General features: G+C 40.0%; 1 protein-coding gene across 1 annotated transcript; it reads right to left on the bottom strand.

The window, feature by feature from the left end:
• On the bottom strand, positions 1-26,839 carry LOC113657032 (B-cell receptor CD22-like). Its single transcript, XM_047812384.1, has 12 exons — positions 26,596-26,839; positions 25,760-26,092; positions 25,410-25,631; positions 23,159-23,506; positions 22,864-23,079; positions 21,944-22,279; positions 21,646-21,864; positions 21,285-21,541; positions 17,297-17,303; positions 320-744; positions 170-224; positions 1-88 (listed from the first exon to the last, which is right to left on the bottom strand). The coding sequence occupies exons 1-10, from the start codon at positions 26,648-26,650 to the stop codon at positions 401-403; spliced, it is 2,337 nt and encodes a 778-aa protein (XP_047668340.1). The 5' UTR covers positions 26,651-26,839; the 3' UTR covers positions 1-88; positions 170-224; positions 320-400.
• Positions 26,840-26,942: the final 103 nt, after the last annotated feature.

The raw sequence follows: 26,942 nt of genomic DNA, 5'->3' as shown, positions 1-26,942 counted from the left end.
TGGCGTAGTGACCGTCATCCTGTTCGTCTGAGACTCTTCTGCTATGGTTTGAGGCTGAGATAATTTCATGCACTGCAGCAGACTGAGGCTGAAAACAAACACAGTATTAAGTTTAATTCTGAACATGTCACATGACCAAACAGTCCCTCCTCCTTTCAACCACACTCACCTGTCCACTCTCACCAGTGTTGCTGTGGCCATTAGCTGAGCTCCGCTTCCTCTTCCTGAGAAATAACAAGCATGTGTTCAAACCAATTGTACATAATAATTTAATTGTAAATTATGTTTCAAAAATTCAGTATGTTCACGTTTTACATACCACATCCACAGAGCTCCTGGGATGAGTGTTAATGCCAAGAAGACAAATAGTCCCAACATGGTGAATGGTAACACACTGTTCTTAGAGCCTACTTAAAAATTTAAATAAAATTAAATACTTTATACAGCTACATAAATGTTTTATGCTGCACTTACTGAGCACATCCAGGTGTGTTGGTGTATAGTTGTGGTGTCCCAGCTCGTTGTGAGCAGTGCAGTAGTACAGTCCTCTGTGCTGGGAGCTGATGTTACTGATGCTGTAATTCTGGCCTGTTATCAGCAGTGTGTCTGCAGCTGAACTCTGTTTAAACCAGGAGTAGGTGAGAACAGAAGGGTTTGCATCACTGCTACAGCTCAGAGTCACTGAATCCCCCTCCACTGTGTCTCCAGAGGAAAGAACCACTGCTGTGGGGTTTTTAGGGGAATCTGAACAGAAATAAAACACCTGAATCAGCTGCTGTGTGTTCAGGATCAGTGTTTGATAGAGATGTAGATGGACTCTGAATGAGGAGTGTAAAAAGAGAGGAGACTGTCATGGCCTTCAACAGCACAGCTGTAACTGACCGCACCACCGACTGCAGCTACAGAGCAGGAGGCAGATTTACACTCAGACACACGCTGTCCGTTCTTGTACCAGATGTAAGTGGGTTTGTTAGACAGAGTGCAGGTGGTGATGCAACTCAGATCAATTTGTCCGCTACCCGAGTCTGATACTGTAACCTTCAGATCTGCAAATATTAAATTAGATTGTAATTACTTTTATCTGTAAAACTGTAGATAAATAAATGTATAATAGTGTGACATTACCTGTGACAGACAGATAGACTCCAGGTTCTCCGGTGTATTTTCCTGTAGGATCATCAGTGTATAATGTGAACCTGTATGTTTGAGCGTCTCTCTCTCTCTCAGGTTAGTGATTCTCAGACTACAGTAATTCTGGGAGCTCTGTGTGTACTGCACTCGGCCCTGATACTCCTCATCTTCTCTCACATCCTCCAGGTCTTTAATGAACCACATCGCTTCTGTGACCTTGTATTTATTAGGGAAGGTGTAATAACTGTGTATGTCCACTGATGAGCCAATCAGAGAACAGACACTGGGTGGAATAAGTCACACTCCAGCAGCTCTTCTCATCAGGAACACCTGAAACACACAAAATCAGTTAGATTTTAAAAAAAAATGATTTGACTTTATTGCTATCTATTGGGTTTCAGCCAATTGTAAAGAATAAAAAATAAGTTTGGATATTTTACAAAATCTAGCAGAGTAAAGTATAAACCTGGCAACCCTACAGGCATTGTGTTTTATCATGATGCCCACTCTGAGAGGGCGGGGCAATTGGCATAAGAACAATTACGTTTATGATTTCTATTTAGATTTAACATTTATATATACCATTTAAAGTTAGTTTTAAGATTGATGTAACTTTTAAATTAAAGAGTTACTGAATGTTTAATGTTTACATAAGATTTAAAATGTACACTTAAAACTATTATTTGATGTGTTGCTCTTTACATGAAATGAGAGATTGAGTGAAGTTTAAAGTGAGTTCTTACAGACAGCAGGAGAGTGAAGTTCCTCATGTCCTCTTACAGCACAGGAGAAGCTGCCTGCATCCTCACTGCTGACATCCAGTTCTTTTCTGTCTTGGTCAGTAACATGCTGTCCGTTCTTGTACCAGATGTACAATGTGATGTACATTCATTAAATCATTGTAACTTTTTATTTCGAGACACATGCTTGTTAAAGACTATTCAGGAAAAGGTCAGAGCAAATTATTTCTTCATTATGTCTGAAAATACATGTTCTATTATGCATTATAACAGGGTTATGCACTATTATGTATGGTCAGTCACACAATATATAAAGCCTCTAAAGTGACAATCTTTTGACATAAGTTTTACACAAATCATACAGCACTGCTTAATGCGAGATTTATGTAATGCTAATGAACATGTTATGAAGGCCATATGCAGCCACCCTTTAGATGTAATAAATTTTATAATGCTTCTTAAAGACTAAACTCATCAGCCAAATTTCAGGCACAATTGTTTCTGCATTATCTCTGAAAATTACGCATCATAACTGGTTTATTCATGTTATAAGAGACTCCAGGTTCTCCAGTGTGTTTTCCTGTAGAATCATCAGTGTGGAATCTGAACCTGTAACCCACATGTTAGTGATTCTCAGACTACTGTCATTCTGGGATCTCTGTGTGTACTGCACTCGGCCCTGATACTCCTCATCCTCTCTCACATCCTCAGGTTCAACATTAAGCTGCACTTTAATAAACCACACTGATTTTATCACTGTGAGGCCTGCAGGATATTTATAAGAGCAGGAAAGATCAACTGATTTGTTTTTCAGAGCACACACATGTTCAGCAGTGTAAGTCACACCACAACACTCTGTACCCAGTACACCTGAAACACACAAAGACGTACACACAGGAAGGAAGAAGTCAGAACTGCAAATTTTATATCTTTATAAACATTTAGTTTATTCTGTGTCATTGAAAGTGATGTAAATACTGTGAGACAGAATTGTGAAATGAAGCGATGTGTTTAGATTACAGTTGAACAGCACCAACAATTTATTGTAGGATTCTTAGAGCACCATCAGAATAAAGAACGCTGTTCCAGGGACAAAGAGTCAGGAATTCTGATTATATGGTCATAGGAGCCATAAAACCTCAAAACATCACTCACTGACACTGGAACCAGTTAATTATTGCCGGTTTGTGGCCATCTAACTTCAGCTGTCCTGTGAACTACTGGGAGGGTGTGAGAGCAACTCTGACCAAGGGAAGATTATTGTTATTGCTAATTAATGTTGTAAGTGGAGAATATGACTTACACCGTGCCTTAAGACAACAACTGACCGGAGAAAACATTTTGAGTTTGGAGAAAACAGAAAGGGTCAAAACCCTATGACACAAATACATCAAGGAGTCGAGTCGAGTTAATGAATCAATCCAGGGAGAGGAGTCGATTCTGTCAACATCACAAGAAGTTCACACAAAGATTCAGACTCCAGGCTCTTTTTTCATAGACTTTAGTTCAGCATTCAACACAATCATCCCTCAGCACTTGATTGGGAAGCTGAGCCTGCTGGGACTAAACACCTCCCTCTGCAACTGGTTCCTGGACTTTCTGACTGGGAGACCTCAGTCAGTCCGGAATGGGAACAGCATCTCCAACACTACCACACTGAACACTGGAGCTCCTCAGGGCTGCGTGCTCAGTCCACTGTTGTTCACTCTGCTAACTCAAGACTGTGCAGCAATGCACAGATCAAACCATATCATCAAGTTCGCCGATAACACAACAGTGGTGGGTCTCATCAGCAAGAACGACGAGTCAGCATACAGGGAGGAGGTGCAACAGCTAGCTGCCTGGTGTAGAACCAACAACCTGTCTCTGAATGTTGATAAAACTCCGCTGAACATTGACGGATAATCGGTAGAGATCGTCAAGAGCACCAAATTTATCGGTGTTCATCTAGCAGAGAACCTCACCTGGTCACTCAACACCAGCTCCATCACCAAGAAAGCCCAGCAGCGTTTCTACTTCCTACGAACGCTTAGAAAGGCACATCTCCCTCCCCCATCCTGACCATGTTCTACAGAGGGACCATTGAAAGCATTCTGAGCAGCTGCATCACTGTCTGCTTGGGAACTGTACGATCTCAGATCTCAAAACCCTGCAGGGGGTAGTGAGGACAGCTGAGAAGAACATTGGAGTCTCTCTTCCCTCTATCATGGACACTTACACCACATGCTGCATCCGCCATACACCCCTCACACTCACTCTTCACCCTCCTGCCGTCTGGAAAAAGGTACCGAAGCATTCGGGACCTCACAACCAGACTGTGTAACAGTTTCTTCCCACAAGCCATCAGACTCCTTAATAACTGAACTGAACTGTACTGAGCACAACATACACACACATCATCTGTATGGACTGCACAGACCTACACCACATACACACACTTCTAATATACATCAATCAAACTTGTTTACATGCTGCTTACATTCATCAGACTGTTTACATGCTTACTGTTTACAAACTGTTTACATGCTGTTTTGCACACTTTTAATTTTTTGCTCTTTGCACACACTGTAACATTTCATTATTTCACTCATTGTGCTCATACTGTACAATATTTCAGTTGCTGTTTTTGCACAATCTTATACACTATCTCAGGGAGCTGCTGCAAAGAAACTGTGTTCATTCGAGTATTACTGCACGCAATATTGTCTGAACTTACAGTATTTTCATACACTTGACACTGGTCGGTCGGCGCTATTTTCTGTTTACTGTCTTTTGTGTACTGTCTTTTTTGTATTTTGTGTATTGTCTTGTAACCTTTTGTCTGCACCGTCTTGTCTGTCTTGTCCTGCACTGTCTTGTCTGTCTTGTTTGTATTGTCCTCCACTGTCCTGTCTGTCTTGTCTTGCACTGTTTGCACCAGGTTGCACAGATGCACTTTATGTGGCTAGGACTACTTACTAAGTCCTAGCCCTGTCTTTGTTTTTATGTAGCACCATGATCCTGGAGAAACGTTGTCTCATTTCACTGTGTACTGCAACAGCTATATATGGTTGAAATGACAATAAAAGCTTCTTGACTTGATGACTTGACTTGACAGTAGTGTATGATGTCTCCACATGCCTGTATGACCTCCTTACAACGCCTGAGCATGCTCCTGGACAGTCTGTGTGGCGTTGGTGGATGGAGCGAGACATTTACATTTACATTTACAGCATTTGGCAGACGCCCTTATCCAGAGCGACGTACATAAGTGCTTAAATCTCTAACACTGAATACATTAATGCTGGTTCACTAGGTTACATACTTAAGATACCATGAGTTTAAAACATTTGTTCAAAGTTACAATGAAAAAGTGTCAAAGGTTTTTTTTTTTTTTTTTTTTTTAAATGCAAAGGATAAGGAAAGAAGTGCTAGTTGAAGTGCTTCCTGAATAAGTAGGTCTTCAACCGCCGCTTGAAAATAGCCAGTGACTCGGCTGTCTGGACCTCTATGGGAAGTTCATTCCACCACCTTGGTGCCAGTATAGAGAAGAGTCTTGTAGTATACTTGCCTCTTACCCTGAGAGATGGTGGAACCAGTCGAGCAGTGCTGGTAGATCGGAGGTTACGGGGTGCAGTGCGAGGAATGATGAGGGCTTTGAGGTAAGAGGGAGCTGGTCCATTTTTGGCTTTGTAGGCCAGCATCAGTGTTTTGAACCGGATGCGTGCAGCTACCGGAAGCCAGTGGAGGGATCGCAGCAGCGGGGTGGTATGCGAGAACTTTGGCAGGTTGAAAACAAGCCAGGCAGCTGCATTTTGGATCATTTGCAGAGGACGGATTGCGTTCATAGGTAGACCTGCCAGCAGGTCATTGCAGTAATCCAGTCTAGAAATGACAAGAGACTGAACAAGTACCTGGGCAGTCTGTGTGGACAAAAATGGCCGAATCCTTCTAATGTTGTAGAGAAGAAACCGACATGAGCGAGTCACATTTGCAACATGAGAGGAAAAGGACAGTTGATTGTCCATGGTTACCCCAAGGTTGCGAGCTGTGGCTGAAGGGGAGATCAGATCGTTGTGCAAGGATATAGCAAGATCGTGACCTGGGGATGTATCACCTGGGATGAACAGCAGTTCAGTTTTGCTAGGATTGAGCTTTAACTGATGAGCAGTCATCCATGATGAAATTTCTGCCAGACATGCTGAGATTCGGTCAGAAGCTGTGGCATCTGAGGGTGGGAAAGAGAAGATAAGTTGTGTATCATCAGCATAGCAGTGGTAAGAGAACCCATGTGATGAAATAACTTTCCCAAGAGAGTGAGTATACAGGGAGAAAAGAAGAGGACCAAGTACTGAGCCCTGTGGGACGCCAGTGGAGAGTCTGCGTGGAGCAGATGTCACTCCCCTCCATGTTACTTGATATGAGCGTCCTTCCAGGTAGGAGGCAAACCATTCCCAAGCTGATCCGCAAATCCCAAGACTCTTGAGGGAGGATAAGAGAGTCTTGTGGTTGACCGTATCAAACGCTGCTGAAAGGTCAAGGAGGATAAGGACGGATGATAGTTTGGCTGATCTGGCAGTATGTAGTTTCTCAGAGACATCCAAAAGGGCTGTCTCTGTAGAGTGAGCTGCTTTAAAGCCAGACTGTTTGGGATCTTGGAGGTTGTTCTGTGAGAGATAGACAGACAGTTGATTATAGACAATGCGTTCAAGAATTTTTGAAAGAAATGAGAGAAGTGATACCGGTCTGTAGTTACTGATGTCTGATGGATCCAGAGCAGGTTTCTTTAGGATGGGAATAACCCTTGCTCTCTTGAAAGTAGTTGGTACCTGACCAGATGCTATGGATCTATTGACGATAGTGGAAATGAAGGGCAAGAGGTCTTGTGAGATGGTCTGGAGCATAGTGGTAGGGAGTGGATCCAATGGGCAGGTGGTAGGATTGCAGGACTGGATGAGTTGTAAAATCTCTTTTGCTGCCACAGTTGAAAAATGTGACAACGAAGGTGTAGGGGAATCCATACTCTGAGATGTAAGTGCAGTCGGGGCTGAAGTGAAGGTCCGGCAGATTTCCTCAATCTTCTCCTGGTAGAAAGAAGCAAAGTCTTCTGCAGTCAGGGAGGATGAAGAAGGTGGAGCCGGGGGGTTGAGGAGAGAAGAGATGATGTTGTGGAATTTCCGAGGGTCATGTGAGGAAGCTTCAAGCTTTTCCTTGTAGAAGGAAGTCTTGGCAGAAGTCACATCTGAGGAGAACTTGACAAGAAGTGTTCTGTAAAAATCAAGATCTGCATCAAGTTGTGATTTTTTCCACTTTCTCTCTGATGATCTTCGCTCTCTTCGATTGTTGCGCAGCACATCTGAAAGCCAAGGAGCAGAACAAGAAGTTTTCTTGGGTTTAGTGAACATAGGGCAGAGGAAGTCCATAGTTGAGGAAAGAGATGAGAGGAAAGTATCTGTGGCTGAGTCTAAGGGTAGTGAGGAAAAAGACTTAGCATCAGGAAGGGAAGAAAGAGTGCCAGAAGCTACAGATGAAGGTGAGACAGAGTGAAGGTTGTGGCGAGTAAGAGCGAGGGGGTGAGAGGTAGTTTTAGGTAAGATAGGTAGAGTGATGGTGAAGGATACCAGGTGATGATCAGAGACGTGGAGTGGGGTAGCAGTCACATCTGTAGCTGGAGAAGGACGGGTGAAAACCAGGTCCAGGACATTGCCTCCTTTGTGTGTGGGGATGTAGCTGTTGAGTGTGAGGGAGAAAGAGTCGAGAAGAGACAGGAGGGAAGAAGAATGTAGCTTGTCAGAGGGGAGGTTGAAGTCACCAAGCACTGTCAGGGGGGAGCTATCGGAAGGGAAAGCACTAAGCAGTGAGTCCATTTCTTCCAGGAAGTCTCCTAGGGGACCAGGAGGGCGGTAGACAACAATGATAACAAGGTTGATAGGAGAGGTAACTGAAATGGCATGAAATTCAAAAGAAGAGATGGTTAAATTAGAGAAGAGTAGAGGTTTAAAGCACCATTTCTTTGACAACAATAAACCTGTACCACCACCCCTGCCTGTTTCTCGTGGTGAGTAAGAGAAAGCATAGGCAGAGGATAAAGCAGCTGGTGTAGCAGTGTTCTGTGGGGATATCCAGGTTTCTGTTAGAGCAAGAAAATCAAAGGAGTAATGGGAAGTTAAAGCAGAGATAAAATCAGCTTTCTTTACCGCAGACTGACAATTCCAGAGCCCACCTACCACTACTGTTTGAGACTTACACAACAGAGGAGGGTAGATGAGGCTATTGGGATTGTGACCTCTGCTTTGTGGATGAGAGCGTCTGCGAGAGTAGGCCTTGAGTACAGAGATGGGTTTAAGGCACATATTTGTAGTCAAACAAGAGTGAGAATTGAGGTATGGTAGAATATATCAAAACAGTACTAGACACTAATGTTAGAGAGAGAGAGCTACTAACAAACCGTCTGTAGCGGAGAACCTTCAATTTAAATAGGTAATGAGACATGATGTCCCAGATGTGCTCAATTGGATTCAGGTCTGGGGAATCCATAGCATCAATGCCTTCGTCTGCTGACACACTCCAGCCACATGAGGTCTAGCATTGTCTTGCATTAGGAGGAACCCAGGGCCAACCGCACCGGCATATGGTCTTACAAGGGGTCTGAGGATCTCATCTCGGTACCAAATGGCAGTCAGGCTACCTCTGGCGAGCACATGGAGGGCTATGCGGCCCTCCAAAGAACTACCACCTCACACCATTACTGACCCACTGAAAAACCAGTCATGCTGGAGGATGTTGCAGGCAGCAGAACATCTGTTACATGTGCTCAGTGTGAACCTGCTTTCATCTGTGAAGAGCACAGAAAATCAGTGAAGATTTTCATTCATTTTCATTCTGTCAATTCTTTTACTTTTATTATCTGTTATTTCCTTTATCATTAATTATGTTTACCATCTGCTCTATGTTTATGTTCTGTAAAGCTGCTTTGAGACAATTTCTATTGTAAAAAGCGCTATACAAATAAACTTGAATTGAATCGAATTGAACTGAGCAGTATATATATATATATATATATATATATATATACCTATAAAACAATAACGATATGTATCACTATAGACACGTGATTGATATCAATAAAAATGTGTTCTATAAAACGTTCAATATTTTTTATGCTTCGTTGGAAGCGTGCAAGTTTGGTTGCATTAACAAAGGCACCTAGAAACGTAGGGAGTGACACGCTAACAGCCGGGATGAACTTATATCCCTGAAAATAAGTGCATCATCGGGTAGGCGTGGCCTATTTGATAATCTAACCCTAACCCTAACAGTAGTTTTTGGTTGTTTATTTGTTTTCAAAAATTAACTGTAAGATAATAAAGCATAATAGATATAAAATATAAAATCTACCTCTATGACTGTTTTTTCCTTCATTATCCATCGTAGGTATGCTCTTTTTTTGAAAAAGGGCGTTTTTCCAAGACCTCCAGAAACGCCCACTTTACGTTGCGTTAACGAAATCCCTGGAATTTAGTGAATGCCCTAGCAAGCCAATCATGTAACAGTATCAAGTTTGGTTGCGCTATATCCTTGTCTCATGCTGGTCTTCTGGATTCCTCTTCAGTAACCGGCGACTGATAAGCAGAAAATGAGCCGCAGTGAATGAGGAAATTGTAAATAAAAGAGGAAAAGTCAGCTCGCCAGTATGGCAGTTTTTGGATATTATAAGTCTGACGATAGTCAGACCAATGTCATCTGCAAATTATGCGAGACCGTCATCCCTGCCAAGACGGGTAATACCACGAACTTGATTTACCACCTTTGCCGCGCTCACCCTTTGGAGCACAGCCGTAATAAACCAACAACCTCTGTAGCTGCAACACTGTTCCAAGAACAAAACCTGGATTGCAAATATACTTGAATAGTTCAACTTCAAGTATGATTAGAGTAAGAATAACTTGAAGAGTTAGTTTTTCATATTTCAGCAGGTTTTATATTTCAGGTTTTATCTGTAGGTTTTAGTTAGCACAGCTACCACGTGGATAACATAGCAACCACCTACTGTAGCAAAACATGCTAGCAAACCACTGGAATATCCTAGCAAACCACTGGAATACCATAGCAACCACCCTATTAACCAAGAAGGGTCTCCATCCTTCCCTTGCTGAGACAATAAGGGAGACGGTTTGTCCCATATTCCTCCTACACATTGTTTCATACACACCAAGTCTTCTTTGTGTTGACAATAACACAATGGTGAATGGTGAGTGTTATGGGGCAGAGAATGGTGGGATACGTGTTGTGTGAGTTTGTACGTCAGCGTCATCACTGAATAGAAGTCAAACTGTACACTTTACCTCAGAGGACACAGGAGGTGATTAAATGTAGGTAAAAATTAAATCCTCACATATCCTCCTCAGGGGAAGTCTGAGGTAAACCTTACTGAGGGATTTCACACTGTTCTTTTTCTACATCTGATTGAATAATTACAGTTTCATTAATAATCATAAAATGGCATCAAATTGAAATGAAAAACATAAACTGGGCAAGGAAAGAGGAAGAAGAAGAAACCAAAAACAGTATAAAAAAACAAAGATAGCAATATACAAAGAAACACTGTGTTTAAAGCAGACAATCTTTCTGAAAGCACGGTTCATCTCGCCACACGTATATTGTAGGGGCGCGGCTTTTAGAGACTTAGCGGTAATAGTAGTGACTTTACCGCTAGAATAGTAGTGACTGAATTATAGTGACTATGTAGATGAATATCTTCCTAATTCTACAGTAACATTAATTTTTCTTTTTTTCTGGAGTTTCCCCCATCATTAAAATTTAAAAATTTAAAAAATGTTTATATATCAAATTGTTTTATATTTATTTATTGTTCTGTGCTGTAGGAGCTATTACCGCTAAGTATCTAAGAGCCGCGCCTACAAAACTCAGATCACTCCAGCATGACCTACTCTATGCTCACAAAAATTTTTTAATTTAAATGATAATTTCATAATATATTACAGATCAACTAAATCTTTAAAATGTCAATTCAAAAATCTATTAAATTTGATCATTTGATTTCAAAATAGGGGGCACGGTGGCTTAGTGGTTAGCACGTTTGCCTCACACCTCCAGGGTTGGGGGTTCGATTCCCATCTCCGCCTTTTGTGTGTGGAGTTTGCATGTTCTCCCCGTGCCTCGGGGGTTTCTTCCGGGTACTTCGGTTTCCTCTCCGGTCCAAAGACATGCATGGTAGGTTGATTCGCATCTCTGGAAAATTGTCCATAGTGTGTGATTGCGTGAGTGAATGAGAGTGTGTGTGTGCCCTGCGATTGGTTGTGACCCGAGTAGCTCGGATAAGCGATAGAAAATGAGTGAATGAGTGAGTGATTTCAAAATGTCAATTATATTGAAACATTGACAGTGAGTTTGAAGAGCTTTTACTTAAAAATCGCACATTAAATTGCTTGAGTTTTATTGTGAGCATAAGGGACAGCGTTCTTAAGTGATTTGATTTGGTTTGATCAACTAACATCTAGAAATGTTATTATTATATAATAGATTAATTTTGGCTTCTGGTCAAATTAAATTAACAGAAATATTAAATTTGAATAAAAATGACTACCGAATTCCAGAGTAGAATTGTGTGTTCTTCATTGCAAACATAAAGCATAGACTAAGTCATTGTGAAGTGATGTGATATGGTTTTATTAAGTTAAATTTAAAAAATTCATTTTTATATTGGATTAAAATGTACCACCAGGTGCAATTATATTGCCAGACATTGTGACTTTCAGAGGGAACTGTTTAAAAATTCCAAAGTAAAATTGCTTGGTCATTAGAAATATTTTGAAATCTAAATTTTATAATCAATTCAATAGTGCCTCCTGATGCAATTTTATTGACAGATATGGTGACATTAAATAAATGTTGGCTGATATTTATTTTGCTCATAGTGTCGGTTATGCTGAAGTGACATGAGATGGCTTTACCAACTAACATCTTGAAATTTTAAGTTTATAAAAAATTAACATATTGATTCCAGCTGCAATTATAATGCCAGATATCATGATTTTGAATAGGAATTATTATGAAATTCCACAGTAAAATTGGCTCAACTAACATTTTAGAACTTTCATTTATGATGGATTAAATGTGCACACTGGCGCGATTATATATTTACACATATGGTGACTTTGGATAGAAAATACTAAAAGTTTCCAAAAGTAGAATTGGCTGATATTTCTTGTGAGCTTAGAGTAGGTCATTATAAAGTGATCTGAGTGTTTTATCAACTAACATTTTGAAATGTCCATTTTATAATGGATTGAAAAAAAATCTCCTAGCACAATTATATTGCCAGATATCATGACTTTAAAGAGGGATTATTCAAAAATTCCACAGTAAAACTGGTTGAACTTTATTTTATCTATACATTAGGTCATATTTTATAATCAATTTTAATTATGTTGGCTTTGTAGAAGCCAACATTCTGATTTCCGTTATAAGCTTATTATTATTATTATTATTATTATTATTATTATTATTAGACAAAAATGTATTTAAAAAAATGCGGCCTAGGGCTTTCGAGCCACATGCACCAAATTCGGATATGTTGTAGACCCTGGTCTGAAGTTTGTTGCTCCTATTTTTCTAAGCGATCGGCATTCCCGATACGGAAGCTCAAAGTGGCCTTTTTTACCATAGACTTCCATTATAAACTTTTGAGGTTTGTAACTCGCCAAGTTTTCGAGCGATTTACACCGAACTCGGACAGGTTCTTTAGGACCTTACTCCGGACAAAGGTTTTATTTCGGAGTTCCGACGGAATTTTCGGTTTTCCCGTAGTCGACGATCGAACATCCCATAGACTTGAATGGGGATCTCCGAAAAGTCCTCTAAGCTCTCACACACACAATACATTCAACATTAAGAATTGCATGTACTGTTCTATGCAGTATAATAAGTAGAATCCCATAATGACTGCAGTATTGACATGAAATGTCCAAACCCTCAGTAGCCAATTGTTGCCAAAAGTATTGGCACCCCACCAATTATGGTATTATGGTGACGTCACTCGACACCACGTGACGTCACGTGTAGCCCCGCCCCCAAAACAAGCGAAATCATGGACATGTGACATATCAAAACACTCAGCACAATGAGGGGAACTACCCCATGGGTATTATGGTCACGTCACGTGAGGTCATGTGAAAATTAAAAATTTGCACAACATGGACATGTGACATATCAAAACACTCAGCACACTGAGGGGGACTGCCCCACGGGTATTCTGGTCATGTCACGTGACGTCACGTGAAAATTAAAAATTTGCACAACATCGATATGTGACATATCAAAACACTCAGCACAATGAGGGGAACTACCTCGCGGGTATTCGGATCACTTCACATGCTTATGTCCGCTCACCTCCAAAGGTATTGGCACCCTAGCGGTCCAGTAGCTTTCACAATCTTTCTGTCCACTCGCCTCCAAAATGCACCGGCCTTTGCGAATACTTGCACCGTCAAAGCCAACATCAAAGTTTGTCGCGACGAACTTTACAAATCTAGTTAATTTTACTTTTTCTTTATGCTCCCCACTTTTAACATGTAATCTCATAAATACTATGAGTTGTTTTGCATCCTTTTTGTCACGCATTTATTTGAAATATATAGTTTTGTATTAATTTATTGTTCTGTGCCATAGGAGATCACTACAGGAATATTATATTTAAAAAGAAATTCAAAATAGTTTAGCATAAGTCCTTCAAGGTTAAAAGGTTTATCCAAAAGTTTATTATTAAACCAATTCCCATGAAATAAAGATTTAGATTTATACAAGATTTGCTTATTATTGCTGATAAAACATTTATTTGGAGAAAAGTTGTGTTTATAGATTAAATTCCAAGAAAGAAGCATCAGTTTGTGACAATTATATAACTTTAAAGGAAGTTTGGCTATATCAGAGCAATAAGAATTGAAGTCCTGCATTTGTAAGTCTTGAGATACCCTCTGCATTCAGGATCAATCCTCTTCCCCTTGAAGATCTCTCAGTAACCACTAAGACCGCTTTCTTTGTTTTATCAATAATTGTAGAAAAATTAAGATCACATCTTTCCTCTTCATAGGCCGATAAATCTCTGGGCCTTTGTCGACTCGGGGGCGGCTGGAAATTTTATTGGTTTTGTATTAATTTATTGTTCTGTGATGTAAGATCTTGCGGACGCTCTCTTTCCTCTTTCAGGGCTATTAACACTAATTATAAAAGGCTTCACCTGTACAGGGTTTATACCTTCAGTCAGTTTAACTGTCTATCAGAAACAGCTGGATTAACAGCAGTAGGGTCACTATATTGTCTTCCACGGTAAAGATGCAGACATCACAGCCTCCTTCTTAAGTGTCACACACTTGTCGGAAGGATGTTGAAGCTGAGTCCATTATCACCTTCCACCTTCCACCTTCCATTATCGGTAACAATCTCCAGAGGGTTACCTTTTTGGCTGAACACTGACCTCAGAAAACAATTAATGGTAGATGCAGTCACATGAGGTGCAAAAGCAACCTCTGGCCATTTTGAATGGTAGTCAATCAATGTGATGGCGTATCTACAACTAGCAGGGCCAATGTCAAACGGATCCACCACGTCAATACCCAGTTTCTGCCACGGACCTACTGGATAGTCGACTGGGGTAAGTGGTGCATGTGTTGTTTTAGCAGTTTTATCATTAAGCTGGCATGTGACACAGGTTGCAATTGTGGACTGTACCTGCGAATCCATCTTAGGCCACCAGTATAACTCCCTAAGCCGTTGCTTGGTTCTCACAATACCTTGATGGCCATCATGAGCAAGGGTGACCAAACGTGAACGTAGATTACGTGGCACAATCAGTCTGTGTGGTCCTCTTAGCACATACGAGTCCAAAATAGACAGTTCATCTCGTATTGGAAAGTAACTGAACACGTCAGGTTGCACGAAGTTGTGGAGGAATGACGTAGTTTGGCAAGCTCAGGACATGCGGCACTTTCAGCTGCGAACTCAGCCACAGGAACAGCTGACAAAAGTGTAGTGATAGCAGCAATGGTTTCAGGTTCAGAAGCAACATTAGAATCAATGTCATTTGGCAACGGAAGACGTGAAAGACAATCTGCTACCTAGTTGTCAACCGCCCGTTTATACTACATAGTATAGTTGAAGCAGAGCAGCCTGGCAGACCAACGTGCTACTCTCAGTCCAGCTCATCCCATACCTTTAGTAGTTAAAAGGGTAGTTAGGGCTTGGTGGTCTGATCTTAAGGTGAAATGTTTGCCCCACAGGTATGTTCTCCAACGCTCAATGACCCACACACAAGCAAGAGCTTCTTTTTCAACCACAGAGTATTTCCGTTCCGCAGATGTCAAGGTTCTGGAAGCAAAAGCCACTGTCCTTTCTGACTTATCTGGATGAAGCTGAGTCAGGATGCCACCTATGCCGTAGTCTGAGGCAACTGTTGCAGACCTGCTTCTTGTAGTTTGTGCAGCACTATTTTTTAGATGAGCATCATGGCTAGTAACTGAGTCACCAAACACAATTATGTCGTCCAGATAACACTGAACACCTGTAACACCCCTGAGAATAGTAGACATCAATTTTTGAAACGCCGCTGGAGCCGATGCTAATCCGTAGCAAACTCTCTTGAAACGAAACAAACCATCATGTGTTATAAAGGCAGTGAGGTCCCTACTGTCCTCATGTAGTGGTACCTGATGGTAAGCATTCGCCAGATCGATTGTAGAAAACATAACAGCACCTCTCAACTGTGAAAAGAGTTCTTCAATGTGTGGAATGGGGTAGCTGTCCACAACGATTGCTTTGTTGGGCTCCCTGAGATCCACACACATTCTGATGTCACCGAATTTCTTTTCAGTAACTACGATGGGTGTACCCAAGGCGAAGCATCCACTCTTTCAATAATATCGGCTGCTAGTAGGCGGTTCAGCTCTGTAGACACAGCATCACGTACAGCAAAAGGTAGTCTGTGTAGCTTCTGTTGCACAGGAATAAAATTTTCATGCATTTTTACTTTGTGTACAAAGTTCCTTGCACAGCCAATGGATGGCATAGCAGTATGAGACACTTGTTGCACTCGCTGTTTGGAGGTGAGTACTTTATTTCCCGTTATGCACAGATTTAAGGAATATATTAAGTCCATACCCATAAGTGCATTTCCACTTTTCACAATATAGAATGTGGCAGGTACTGAATGTGCACCATGTCATGCAGACGTCTTAATACATCCCAGCACTGGAAGGTCATCCTTTGAATATGTGACAAGACGCACATCTGATTGTTCCAAGGGTAGTTCAGAAAAGTATTGCTTATATATATGCTCTGGAAGCAAGGATACGGATGATCCAGTATCAACAATTAGTTCTTGCATCGTAGTACCAGCATATGTACCCATTTCAATGTCACATACATTTTTGTATGCAGCCAACGTGTTAGTCATGTACAAAACAGTCAGTTCAGGAACTTCGATTTCTCTAACGTCCTGTCTCCGTCCAGAGCGGCACACTTTTGCAAAAAATATCCCATTTTACCACATGATTTACACGTCTTATTTAAAGCAGGGCACTGCTTGGAATTTGCTAAATGGCAACTGGAATCACAGCGATAACATTTGCGTGCAGAATGGCTCTGAGTTTTACCTTGTGAGGTCCCACGCATGGTGGTTTCTTTTTTCTAACATATAGCCGTTGAACTGGTAAGTCGGCAGGTTTTGTAAATTCACTTGCATTAGCCATGGCATTTTCCACTTGAACAGCCACTTGTACTGCTCTATCTAACGTCAAATCCGCCTCCAGTAGTGCGTTCACGAATTCGACTGCTGTGTACTTTCTCTACGATTTGATCTCTTAGCATTTCATCCTCTTTGTCACCAAATGCACATAATGACACCATATCACGAAGTGCAGCAACATACTGGAGTATATTTTCGTCATGTCTTTGCTCCCTTTGACGAAATTTATGTCGCTCAGCAATGGTATTTACTTTTGGTACAAAATGCGTCCTGAGAGCAGTAAGAGCAGAATCATAGGTCGTACCCGTATTAGGAAGAGTGTAGAAAATTCTCTGTGCTTCTGTGCCCAGGCAGTGAAATAGTATAGCACGCTTGCGAGTATCAGGCCAGTCATCTCCCTCGGCATGAATCGCCAACAAGTAGTTCTCAAACATTTGCGTCCATATCCCAAACGGAAATGCAGGCTCACCCGGACACTGTAAGTATGTAGGAGGAAGATGAACTGCCATCCTCGTCGCCAATTTGTTGTGTATTTGCGTGAAATAATAAGGCCATACACCGAGTACCAAACAGGTTTCTTTTACTGAACATTAGCAACATCACTTCTTCTCTCCTGCTACCTTTCTAGCTATCACACACTAACTCCATCTAGTGTACATCTATTAATTAGCAATGTAATGAGAACACAACACCTCGACACATTCTTTTTGCTTTTAATTTTTCCAATTACAAAAAGGAAATTTAATGACAGTTTAGGGATGGATATTCGACAGATGTTCGGTCAGTTAATTCAAAATAAAATCAATTCAATTTATTTGTATAGCGCTTTTAACAATTTCCCATTGTCTCAAAAGTAGCTTTACAGATATGGAAAGAGAATAGAGAGAGAAAAAAATATATGAATAATAATAATAATAATAATAATAATAATAATAATAATAATAATAATAATAATAAGAGATAAGAGATAAGGATAAAAATAAATAAAAGAATATATATTTTTTATATAATTTTATAATTTTTTTAAAGATTAAAATTAATTTAAAAAAGCCTGAACAAGAAAAGCCCCCTGAAAGGACATGAGGAAGAAACCTTGAGAGGAACCAGACTCAGAAGGGAACCGTCCTCATTTAAGGGACCGTCAATAAATTACCAGTGAATGCGGAAACTTCTCTGACAGACGAGCTGAAAGATTTTTATGTTCTCTTCGAGGCTGCAGCTCACAGCTCTATTACAGATATCACACACAGCTGCACACATCTGCACTCTATTCACAAGAGTCATACTGTTCTGTTCACCATCAGTGTTCAGATTTATTTATTTATATTTGTATATAATTTCTGTGATGGATTTGGCTAAAGTTATTATTGTTTATTACCACTAGATGGCACCCTCGGGTGTATGTGTTATTATGCTGCTAATTGATTGAGAAAATGAAGTTAGCTTTAATAAGTGATGGATATTATCACTATATCGGTATATTGATACACAAATATAACAAAACACTTTTCCTGTACATGTAATTCTATTACTGTTTTTACTGTAAATATTTTATTCTATTATTTTCTTACTTTTATGACAGATTGTGGAGAACATTTCATTACGTCATACCGTGTATGGTTGTGTATGTGACATAAGATTTGAAGTGTAATATAAACATGAGATGATATTGTGTTACTGGTGATGTGTAACTTTAATATACATTGATATTGTATGATATTGATATTATATTGAATCGATTTCTACTCAATGGGTTTCAGTCTCTACTGATACAGTTTACTGAATACATGTTAAAATTCTTATGTTGTGATTACAGATGGAACAAACTGTTTATGATTTCATGGATATAAATTATGTGTTTTATTTTGTATTTCTACTTAATTCTGTTCTGTTCACATTTTTGAATAACCAGGATTGTTCTCTAGATTATGTAAAGAAGTTTGTACTGCTGTTTGAAAAAAGATAAAATAATAAAATAAATAAAACACCACAACATAAATGCTCATGAGCTCAATTTTATTTTCATAAATAGAAACATTTTAAAGATTTTACAGTAACAGACCCGACATATAATAAAAACAGATGTAGATGGCTACATGTTATATATGTATGTGTGTGTATAATATATTAAATGTACAAAAAGATAACTGATAAACAAAAGAAGCTGCCTGAATAACAATCGAATGACGATTAATTAAGACAAAAATGAGTTAATTGGATTTAAATCTAACGCTAAAACATCATGATGCTGAATGTAAAGTCACTAAATAATCTCAGCTATTAGTGATCAGTCTTTAGTTCTGCAGTTCTTCTCTTTGCTGAAGCCACATTCTGAAATAAAAAAACATCTCATTACAAACTGTAATAAACACAAACTGTGACAAATCCTAAACATCTGGATCAATCTAATCGACAGGGCTGACGAGACAATCTGGAAGATAAAATTAAATGAAACATCTGTACTGTTTAGTGCACATTATTACTGCTTAGGAGGAAACAGTCTAGTTTTGATTTTGGTCAGTTTTGATCACACACACACAGAAACAGACACACCCACACACCCACCCACACACAAACACACGCACACACACACACACACACACACACACACACAGACAGAAAGACCGTATACTTACTTGCTCTTGTAACATTAAAATAAACCGTGTTTAATTTTTTTTTCCCAAAATTTGCGTCATAACCGCCGACTTGCGAAATCCGACACACAGAAGTAGGCGCATTTTTGGTTTGCTGCAGCCGGCAAGTTTAATTTTTTATGTCATGCATGGCTGTGAAGTGCCACACATTGAGAGTGACAGTCACGCATTTCGGTCTTTTCTCACGCTCTCCCGCCGCACATCGTATTTCTCACGCAGAAAAACTATCATATATTTAATAAGCCGCAGCGCCCAAAATGTATCAGTCCGCACCGCTGTCTCTGTGGAACCGGGCAGGAATCAAGCGCGTCTCAGTTTTTAGTCGAGCCTGACACTTATCAGCCAATCAAGAAAGAGGCTACACAATAGCCAATCAGAAAATAGCACTATCTGGGAAAGATTTAACGCAACATCCAATGAAAAAAAGCGAGGGGTTGGAGATGTCACGCTTGCCTGTCTTCAAAACTTGAGAGCCCTGGTCATGAATACGAAGGACTCAATTATACATTAAACATTTTATTTGAAGGTAACCTTCAACCCAGCGTCTTTTTTCTTAAGGTTAGTTCAAACTGTTCAAAATATTTTTGATTGCTTGCAGAAATAAAATTGCGTTTACTCGGTAGCAGTTAATTAATTTCATAAATGCAACACACTACAGTTTTTTCTATAATTTCCATAAAGGTAAAAAACGATATATGCAGTGTTATCTTCATTTTAGATGTCAAAAGAATTTTGTGGCTCCCTGTGGTATTTTTTCTGTGGTAAACGGGTCCAAATGGCTCTTTGAGTGTTTAAGGTTGCCGACCCCTGTCTTAGGAGGAAACAGTCTAGTTTTAATAAGGTGCACCATCGAGTGTCAGTCTTGATCTCTCTCACACACACACACGCGCGCACATTAAGGGTTAAGGGTCTTGCTCAGGGGCTCAGCAGTGGCAGCTTGGTGGACCTGGGGTTCAAGCCCATGACCTTCCGATCAGTAGCCCAACACCTTAACCACTGAGCTACCACATCCCCCACACACACAAGTGCGCACACACATGCAGAAACACATACACATACCCTCAGCACATCATAATCAGAGGACATGGTTGCAGGGTTCAGAGTTGTGTAAGTGTCATTGGAAGAGCTCTGAATATTCTAGGGGGACATGACAATTTAAAGAATTACATACACACACACACACACACACACACACACACACACACAGGCAGAAAGATTGTATACTTACTTGCAGAGTGTCATAATCCGGGGACATAGACATGAGGTTCAGCCCTGTGTATGTGTCATCTCCAGGTTTTGGAACACACTGAGAGAAATAAAGAGAAAAAGTCTTTAATTTTTATTTAATAACAGATTCACAGGAACTTCATGTAGAGCTTTGTGAAGATAAAGACATGAAGTGAAAACTTCTGAGTACCTGAATGTTTCTCTCTGCTCTTTTCTTCCTCCTGTTCACACAAAGGACATAAAAAACAGGCTGTTCAATCTGTCCCTGCTTTATTCCGCTAATGTTTAACACCGGATTAATATCACAGTAATTTAAGGAAGATATAAAGAATTCAGTCACTCATTTAACACACAGGAAGGCAGTAAGAAGGGAGAGAAGCAGAGCAGGAACGAGTGCAGCAGCAGCTCCCCATACAGCATGCAGCTTCCACACCTCAGCTGAGATAAAGAAAAGCTTTCAGCTCACATACAGAGGACAAAACTATTTACTGTGGAAAATAAACTATTTTTATACAACCATGAACCGAATGAATCAAATCCTAATAAAGTTTAAGAAAATCTTTGGTTGCTGAAGTTTGTGCTTATATTTTATACAGTATTAAGGTCTTTTTGCTAATTGGTTTAGGCCTTATACACCTGTACATCAGTAAACACTAGCACTGAAGTTTTATTCACTTAGAAAACACTCAGGAAAAATGCTGTTATATAAAAATAATCAACTTCAGGGTGGTAACAGTAACTGAGGAGCGACGGGGTGGTGCGAGTGCATTAATATAAACACTTACTGAGCACATCCAGGTGTGTTGGTGTAGAGTTGTGGTGTCCCAGCTGGTTGTGAGCAGTGCAGTAGTACAGTCCTCTGTGCTGGGAGCTGATATTACTGATGCTGTAATTCTGGCCTGTTATCAGCAGTGCAGCTGAACTCTGTTTAAACCAGGAGTAGGTGAGAACAGGAGGGTTTGCATCACTGCTACAGCTCAGAGTCACTGAATCCCCCTCCACTGTGTCTCCAGAGGAAAGAACCACTGCTGTGGTGTTTTTAGGGGAATCTGAACAGAAATAAAACCCCTGAATCAGCTGCTGTGTGTTCAGGATCAGTGTTTGATAGAGATGTAGATGGACTCTGAATGAGAAGAGTAAAATCCACACTCACACACTGGAGGAGAGAGGAGACTGTCATGGCCTTCAACAGCACAGCTGTAACTGACCGCACCACCGACTGCAGCTACAGAGCAGGAGGCAGATTTACACTCAGACACACGCTGTCCGTTCTTGTACCAGATGTAAGTGGGTTTGTTAGACAGAGTGCAGGTGGTGATGCAGCTCAGATCGATTTGTCCACTACCCGAGTCTGATACTGTAACCTTCAGATCTGCAAATATTAAATTAGATTGTAATTACTTTTTTCTGTAAAACTGTAGATAAATAAATGTATAATAGTGTGACATTACCTGTGACAGACAGAGAGACTCCAGGTTCTCCGGTGTATTTTCCTGTAGGATCATCAGTGTAGAATCTGAACCTGTATGTTTGAGCGTCTCTCTCTCTCAGGTTAGTGATTCTCAGTCTACAGTCATTCTGGGAGCTCTGTGTGTAATGCACTCGGCCCTGATACCCCTCATCCTCTCTCACATCCTCCAGGTCTTCAGTGAACCAAATCACTTCTGTGACATTGTATTTATTAGGGAAGGTGTAATAACTGTGTATGTCCACTGATGAGCCAATCAGAGAGCAGATAGATTGGGTGGAGTAAGTCACACTCCAGCAGCTCTTCTCATCATAAATGCCTGAAACACACAAAATAAATTAGATTTAATAAACAAACAAACAAACAAATAAATAAATAAATAAACAATGTGAGTTTTTTGCAATCTAATAGGTTTGAGCCAAGTGTAAAGAATAATTTTTTACTATCTTTAGAAACATAATTCATTTGACATCAGAAGGGGGAAAAAAGACTTCCTTGGCTTCTGAAGAAAAAAGAAAAGTTTTTGTAAATTGGAGCATGTTTTTAAATCAGACCAAAATGCCATGAGCACACCTGCTATTTACATCCTTTTGTTCCAAAATCTAGCAGAGTAAAGTGTAAACCTGGCAACCCTACAGGCGTTGTGTTTTATCCTGATGCGCACTCTGAGTGCGGGGAAATTAGCATACCAACAATTACATTTAAGATTTTATTTAGATTTAACATTTAAAGTTACCATTTAAATTTAGTTTTAAGATTTGTGTCACTTTTAAACTGAAGAGTTCCTGTATGTTTAATTTTTACATAACATTAAGATTTAAAATTTACATTAAAACTTAAAATTATTAATTGATGTGTTGCTCTACAAGCATTTACACATTGAGTGAAGTTTCGAGTTCTTACAGACAGCAGGAGAGCAAAATTCCTCATGTCCTCTTACAGCACAGGAGAAGCTGCCTGCATCCTCACTGCTAACATCCAGTTCATTTCTGTCCTGGTCAGTAACACGCTGTCCGTTCTTGTACCAGATGTAAGTGGGGTTGTTAGACAGAGTGCAAGTGGTGATGCAGCTCAGCTTCTTATTCCAGTTGTCCAAGTCTGATACTGTAACCTTCAGATCTGCAAATATTAAATTAGATTGTAATTATTTTTATCTGTAAAACTGTAGATAAATAAATGTATAATAGTGTGACATTACCTGTGACAGACAGAGAGACTCCAGGTTCTCCGGTGTATTTTTCTGTAGAATCATCAATGTGGAATCTGAACCTGTATGTTTGAGTGTCTCTCTCTCTCAGGTTAGTGATTCTCAGACTACAGTCATTCTGGGAGCTCTGTGTGTACTGCACTCGGCCCTGATACTCCTCATCCTCTCTCACATCCTCAGGCTCAACATCAATCTGCTCTTTAATGAACCACACTGATTTTATCACCGTGTGGTCTGCAGGATATTTATAAGAGCAGGAAAGATCAACTGATGTGTTTTTCAGAGCACACACATGTTCAGCAGTGTAAGTCACACCCCAATACTCTCTACCCAGTACACCTGAAACACACAAAGACACACACAGAGTTCTTAGATTCTAGTTGTTTAGATTACAGTTAAACAGAACCAACAATTTATTGTAGGATTCTTAGAGCACCATCAGACATTCTGTTTTCCTATTTAAGCTTAGACAAAAATTTATCAACAGTAACTGCTCCTAGGGCTTTCAACTTACATGCACCAAATTCGGATATGTTGTAGACCCTGTTCTGAAGTTTGTTGCTTTTAATTTTCTAAGCGATCCGAGTACCGGTACCGGGTCTCAAAATGGCCTTTTTTCCCCCCATAGACTACCAAAGTTTATAATGGGAGTCTATGGGGTGGGGGTGGGGGGGGGGAGGCCACTTTGAGACCCGGTACGGGAAGTACCGGTACTCGGAGAACCTGCGACACAATTCCCCACATTGGGCTAAGTGTCTTGATATGTCACATGTCCATGTCACATGTGCTAATTTTTTTATTTTCATGTGACATCATCAGAATACCCGTGATGAAGTTCCCCTCATTGTTCTGAGTGGAACTTCATCACGGGTATTCTAATGATGTTACGTGAAAATAAAAAATTAGCACATGTGACATGGACATGTGACATATCAAGACACTTAGCCCAATGTGGGGAATTGTGTCGCAGGTTCTCGGGTGACATCACATGCTCGTCTCCACTTGCCTCCAAATGTTTTGGCACCCTAGCTTTCTGTCCACTTGACTCCAAAAGTAACACTGACCCTTATGTCCACTTTCCTCCAAAAAGCACCGGCCTTTGCAAATACTTCCTTTGTCAAAGCCAACATCAAAGTTTGTTGCAACAAACTTTACAAATCTAGTTGCTAATCAATGTCATAGGTGGAGAATGTGGCTTACACCCTGCCTTAATACAGCGATTGACAGGAGAAAACATTTTGAGGTTGGAGAAGACAGAAAAAGTCAAAACCCTATGACACCAATACATCTAGGAGTCAAGTCGAGTCAACAAATCAATCCAGGAAACTGAAAGACTCCAGGCTTTTGCACTGACATGAACCACATCATCATTCTTCAAGCACATTCACTTCATTCACCTCCTGACTGGTCTCCTGAAACGAATAAAATCCACCAGTCAAAGGAACAAATGAAGGATTTCCTCGTCCAAACACACCACACAAACACAAGTACAGGACCTCTAAATACTCTGTGAACTGGTGATCTTAAACACAAGGTTTAAAGCCTTAGAGAACTAAGTTCCTAAAGAACTAAAAGAAGCTTAAACTGATATGATGGTTTGTTCAGTTCATGGTGTGAGATCTACCATACGTTACTAGAAACATGAATTCATTTCTAACATTTATTTCATTCCCATCTCTCTTCTAAATCCTTCTGTGTTGACCTTTGTGTGTGTTTATGTGTTAGTTTAGTTCTGTGTATTAGAATAGTGTAATAAAGTCTCATCAGTGTTTAAATGAAAGTGTCTTGTGTTTCATGAATTTACTGTGTTAAGCTTTCGATCCTGTTACTGTACTATTAACACAGTGTTTTCACTACATGTAGGATTTTATCACCGGTGACCACGGAGGCAACATCACATGCAGAATTAATAAATAAACTACATTCATCTTAACGAATAGTGAATCAGCTGTGGAAGTATTAAGTTTGTAATATTTCTCGCTCTGAGCCAATCAGACAGTTTCCCATTACATGTACTGGTGGAGAATGAGGCAGTTCAGTATAAATTGCAAATTTCCCATCAATATAAAATGTAATGTTATTTATTTATTTGATAACTCATTAATTAAAGTCCTAAATGATACACACCATCACATCACTGATTATTAAACGTTAAAAAATAAAAAAAATATATCAGAAACAATGTAATATGAGCTACTGGTTTCAGTTGGATGCTGAAGGACAGATTTTCTCTGACACTTACACACTGGAGGAGAGCGGTGTTTACTCTCATGCACCTGACAGGAGTAGCAGCCTACATCAAATTTACTGGTGGAGTCAAGTACAATGGAGGCGTCTTCTGTGTATTTGATATAGTCATTCCAGTACCAGTAGAAACCATGTGTGTTGAGTCTGCAGATGGACCTACAGGTCACATTCACTTCTCTCTGTCCTACAGTGTTAGGATCCACCTTCACTTGCAAGTCTACACACAATTATGGACAAAATTACTGTGAATGCATACTACATATTACACAATAAAGTGTGTGTGTGTGTGTGTGTGTGTGTGTGTGTGTGTGTGTGTGTGTGTGTGTGTGTGTGTATGTGTGTTACCTGTAATATTCAGTTGAACTCCAGATGAAGCTGATATCCAGTCACTGCTCTGTGTTTTATATCTAAAGTTATAAACTCCAGAGTCACTCACTCTCACATTACTCACTGTCAGACTACAGTCAGACCCCCAGGTGTTTACATACACACGTCCTGAATATTCTGGATCTTTGCTCAGCTCTTTTGGTTCTCCTTCAGAGCTCTGGCCTCGATACCACTGTCTCTCTGTGAGTTTGGAGTGATCAGGTGTAAATGTACAGGGGATTTTTACTGTAGATCCAATAACAACACAGAGACTCTGAGAGGAGAAAGTTACACCGTGCTGAGACTGAACTCCTGGAACACACACACACACACACACACACACACACACAGACACACATGCACACGCAGACACACACGCACACAGACAAACACTTCAAGCACAAAGTAAAATAAGTTAAGTACATAAAGTAATAACTCTTGCACTGACCAGCAAGACTGTAACCACAGTGTTAACTGCTGATGTTGCTGTTCTCAGTCACACACAGCAAAATGAGGAAGTGTGAAAATGATAAAAATAAACATCTGTGTGAAAAAGCCCATGATCTTCATTACGATTCTGATTTGATATGTTTATGTTTCAAAAGAATTTGTAATAATTAATTCTTTCTTGCTCCATAACTCTTGTCTTTTACTCTCCAACATCCTACAAATTTTCTTGTCTGCACCCAAATCATGTCAGATTTATAAAACACTTCCAAACACACAGACATGTGGAGAGCTTTTTGTGAACTGTTGCAGTAGAGACACAACAGCACAGTAAAACAGTAGAGAGCTGAAATATTTGAAAAGTTTACCTGTCAGTAACATGAGGATTGTTACTGTAATATTTCTCGACATTCTATAAAACATGGTGACATCAGCCTTCAGACAGACGACACTCGAAGATCCACCATGTGTAGAATTTACACCTAAATTATCCTTATAAATATAAAATAAATCTCTTACTCTTTTAATAAATATTAACGGTCTTAATCAGCCTGTTCCTCCTTCACTCGTACTAGACTCATAAGCAGTTATGAGCTTCGTTATGACTCCAGAAGTAAAGACACGGAAGTTGAGAAGCACATTGTGCCATCACACCTCTCTAATTTAGCTTAGTCTCTTCCTTTACTGTATATCAGAAGAGATATACTGTACACAT

This window comes from Tachysurus fulvidraco, chromosome 1 (genome assembly GCF_022655615.1).
Source record: "Tachysurus fulvidraco isolate hzauxx_2018 chromosome 1, HZAU_PFXX_2.0, whole genome shotgun sequence".
Classification (NCBI taxonomy): Eukaryota; Metazoa; Chordata; class Actinopteri; order Siluriformes; family Bagridae; genus Tachysurus; species Tachysurus fulvidraco.
Note: the sequence above shows the minus strand (reverse complement) of the source record. Positions and strands in the feature narration are given on the sequence as shown.

Coding starts and splice junctions, on each gene's coding strand:
- LOC113657032 (XM_047812384.1), bottom strand. CDS start 26,650: ATGTTTTATAGAATGTCGAGAAATATTACAGTAACAATCCTCATGTTA. Junction 23,507..25,409: donor ACACCGCTCTCCTCCAGTGT/GTAAGTGTCAGA, acceptor TGTGTGTTTCAG/GTGTACTGGGTAGAGAGTAT. Junction 21,542..21,645: donor TCTCCTCTCTCCTCCAGTGT/GTGAGTGTGGAT, acceptor ATTTCTGTTCAG/ATTCCCCTAAAAACACCACA.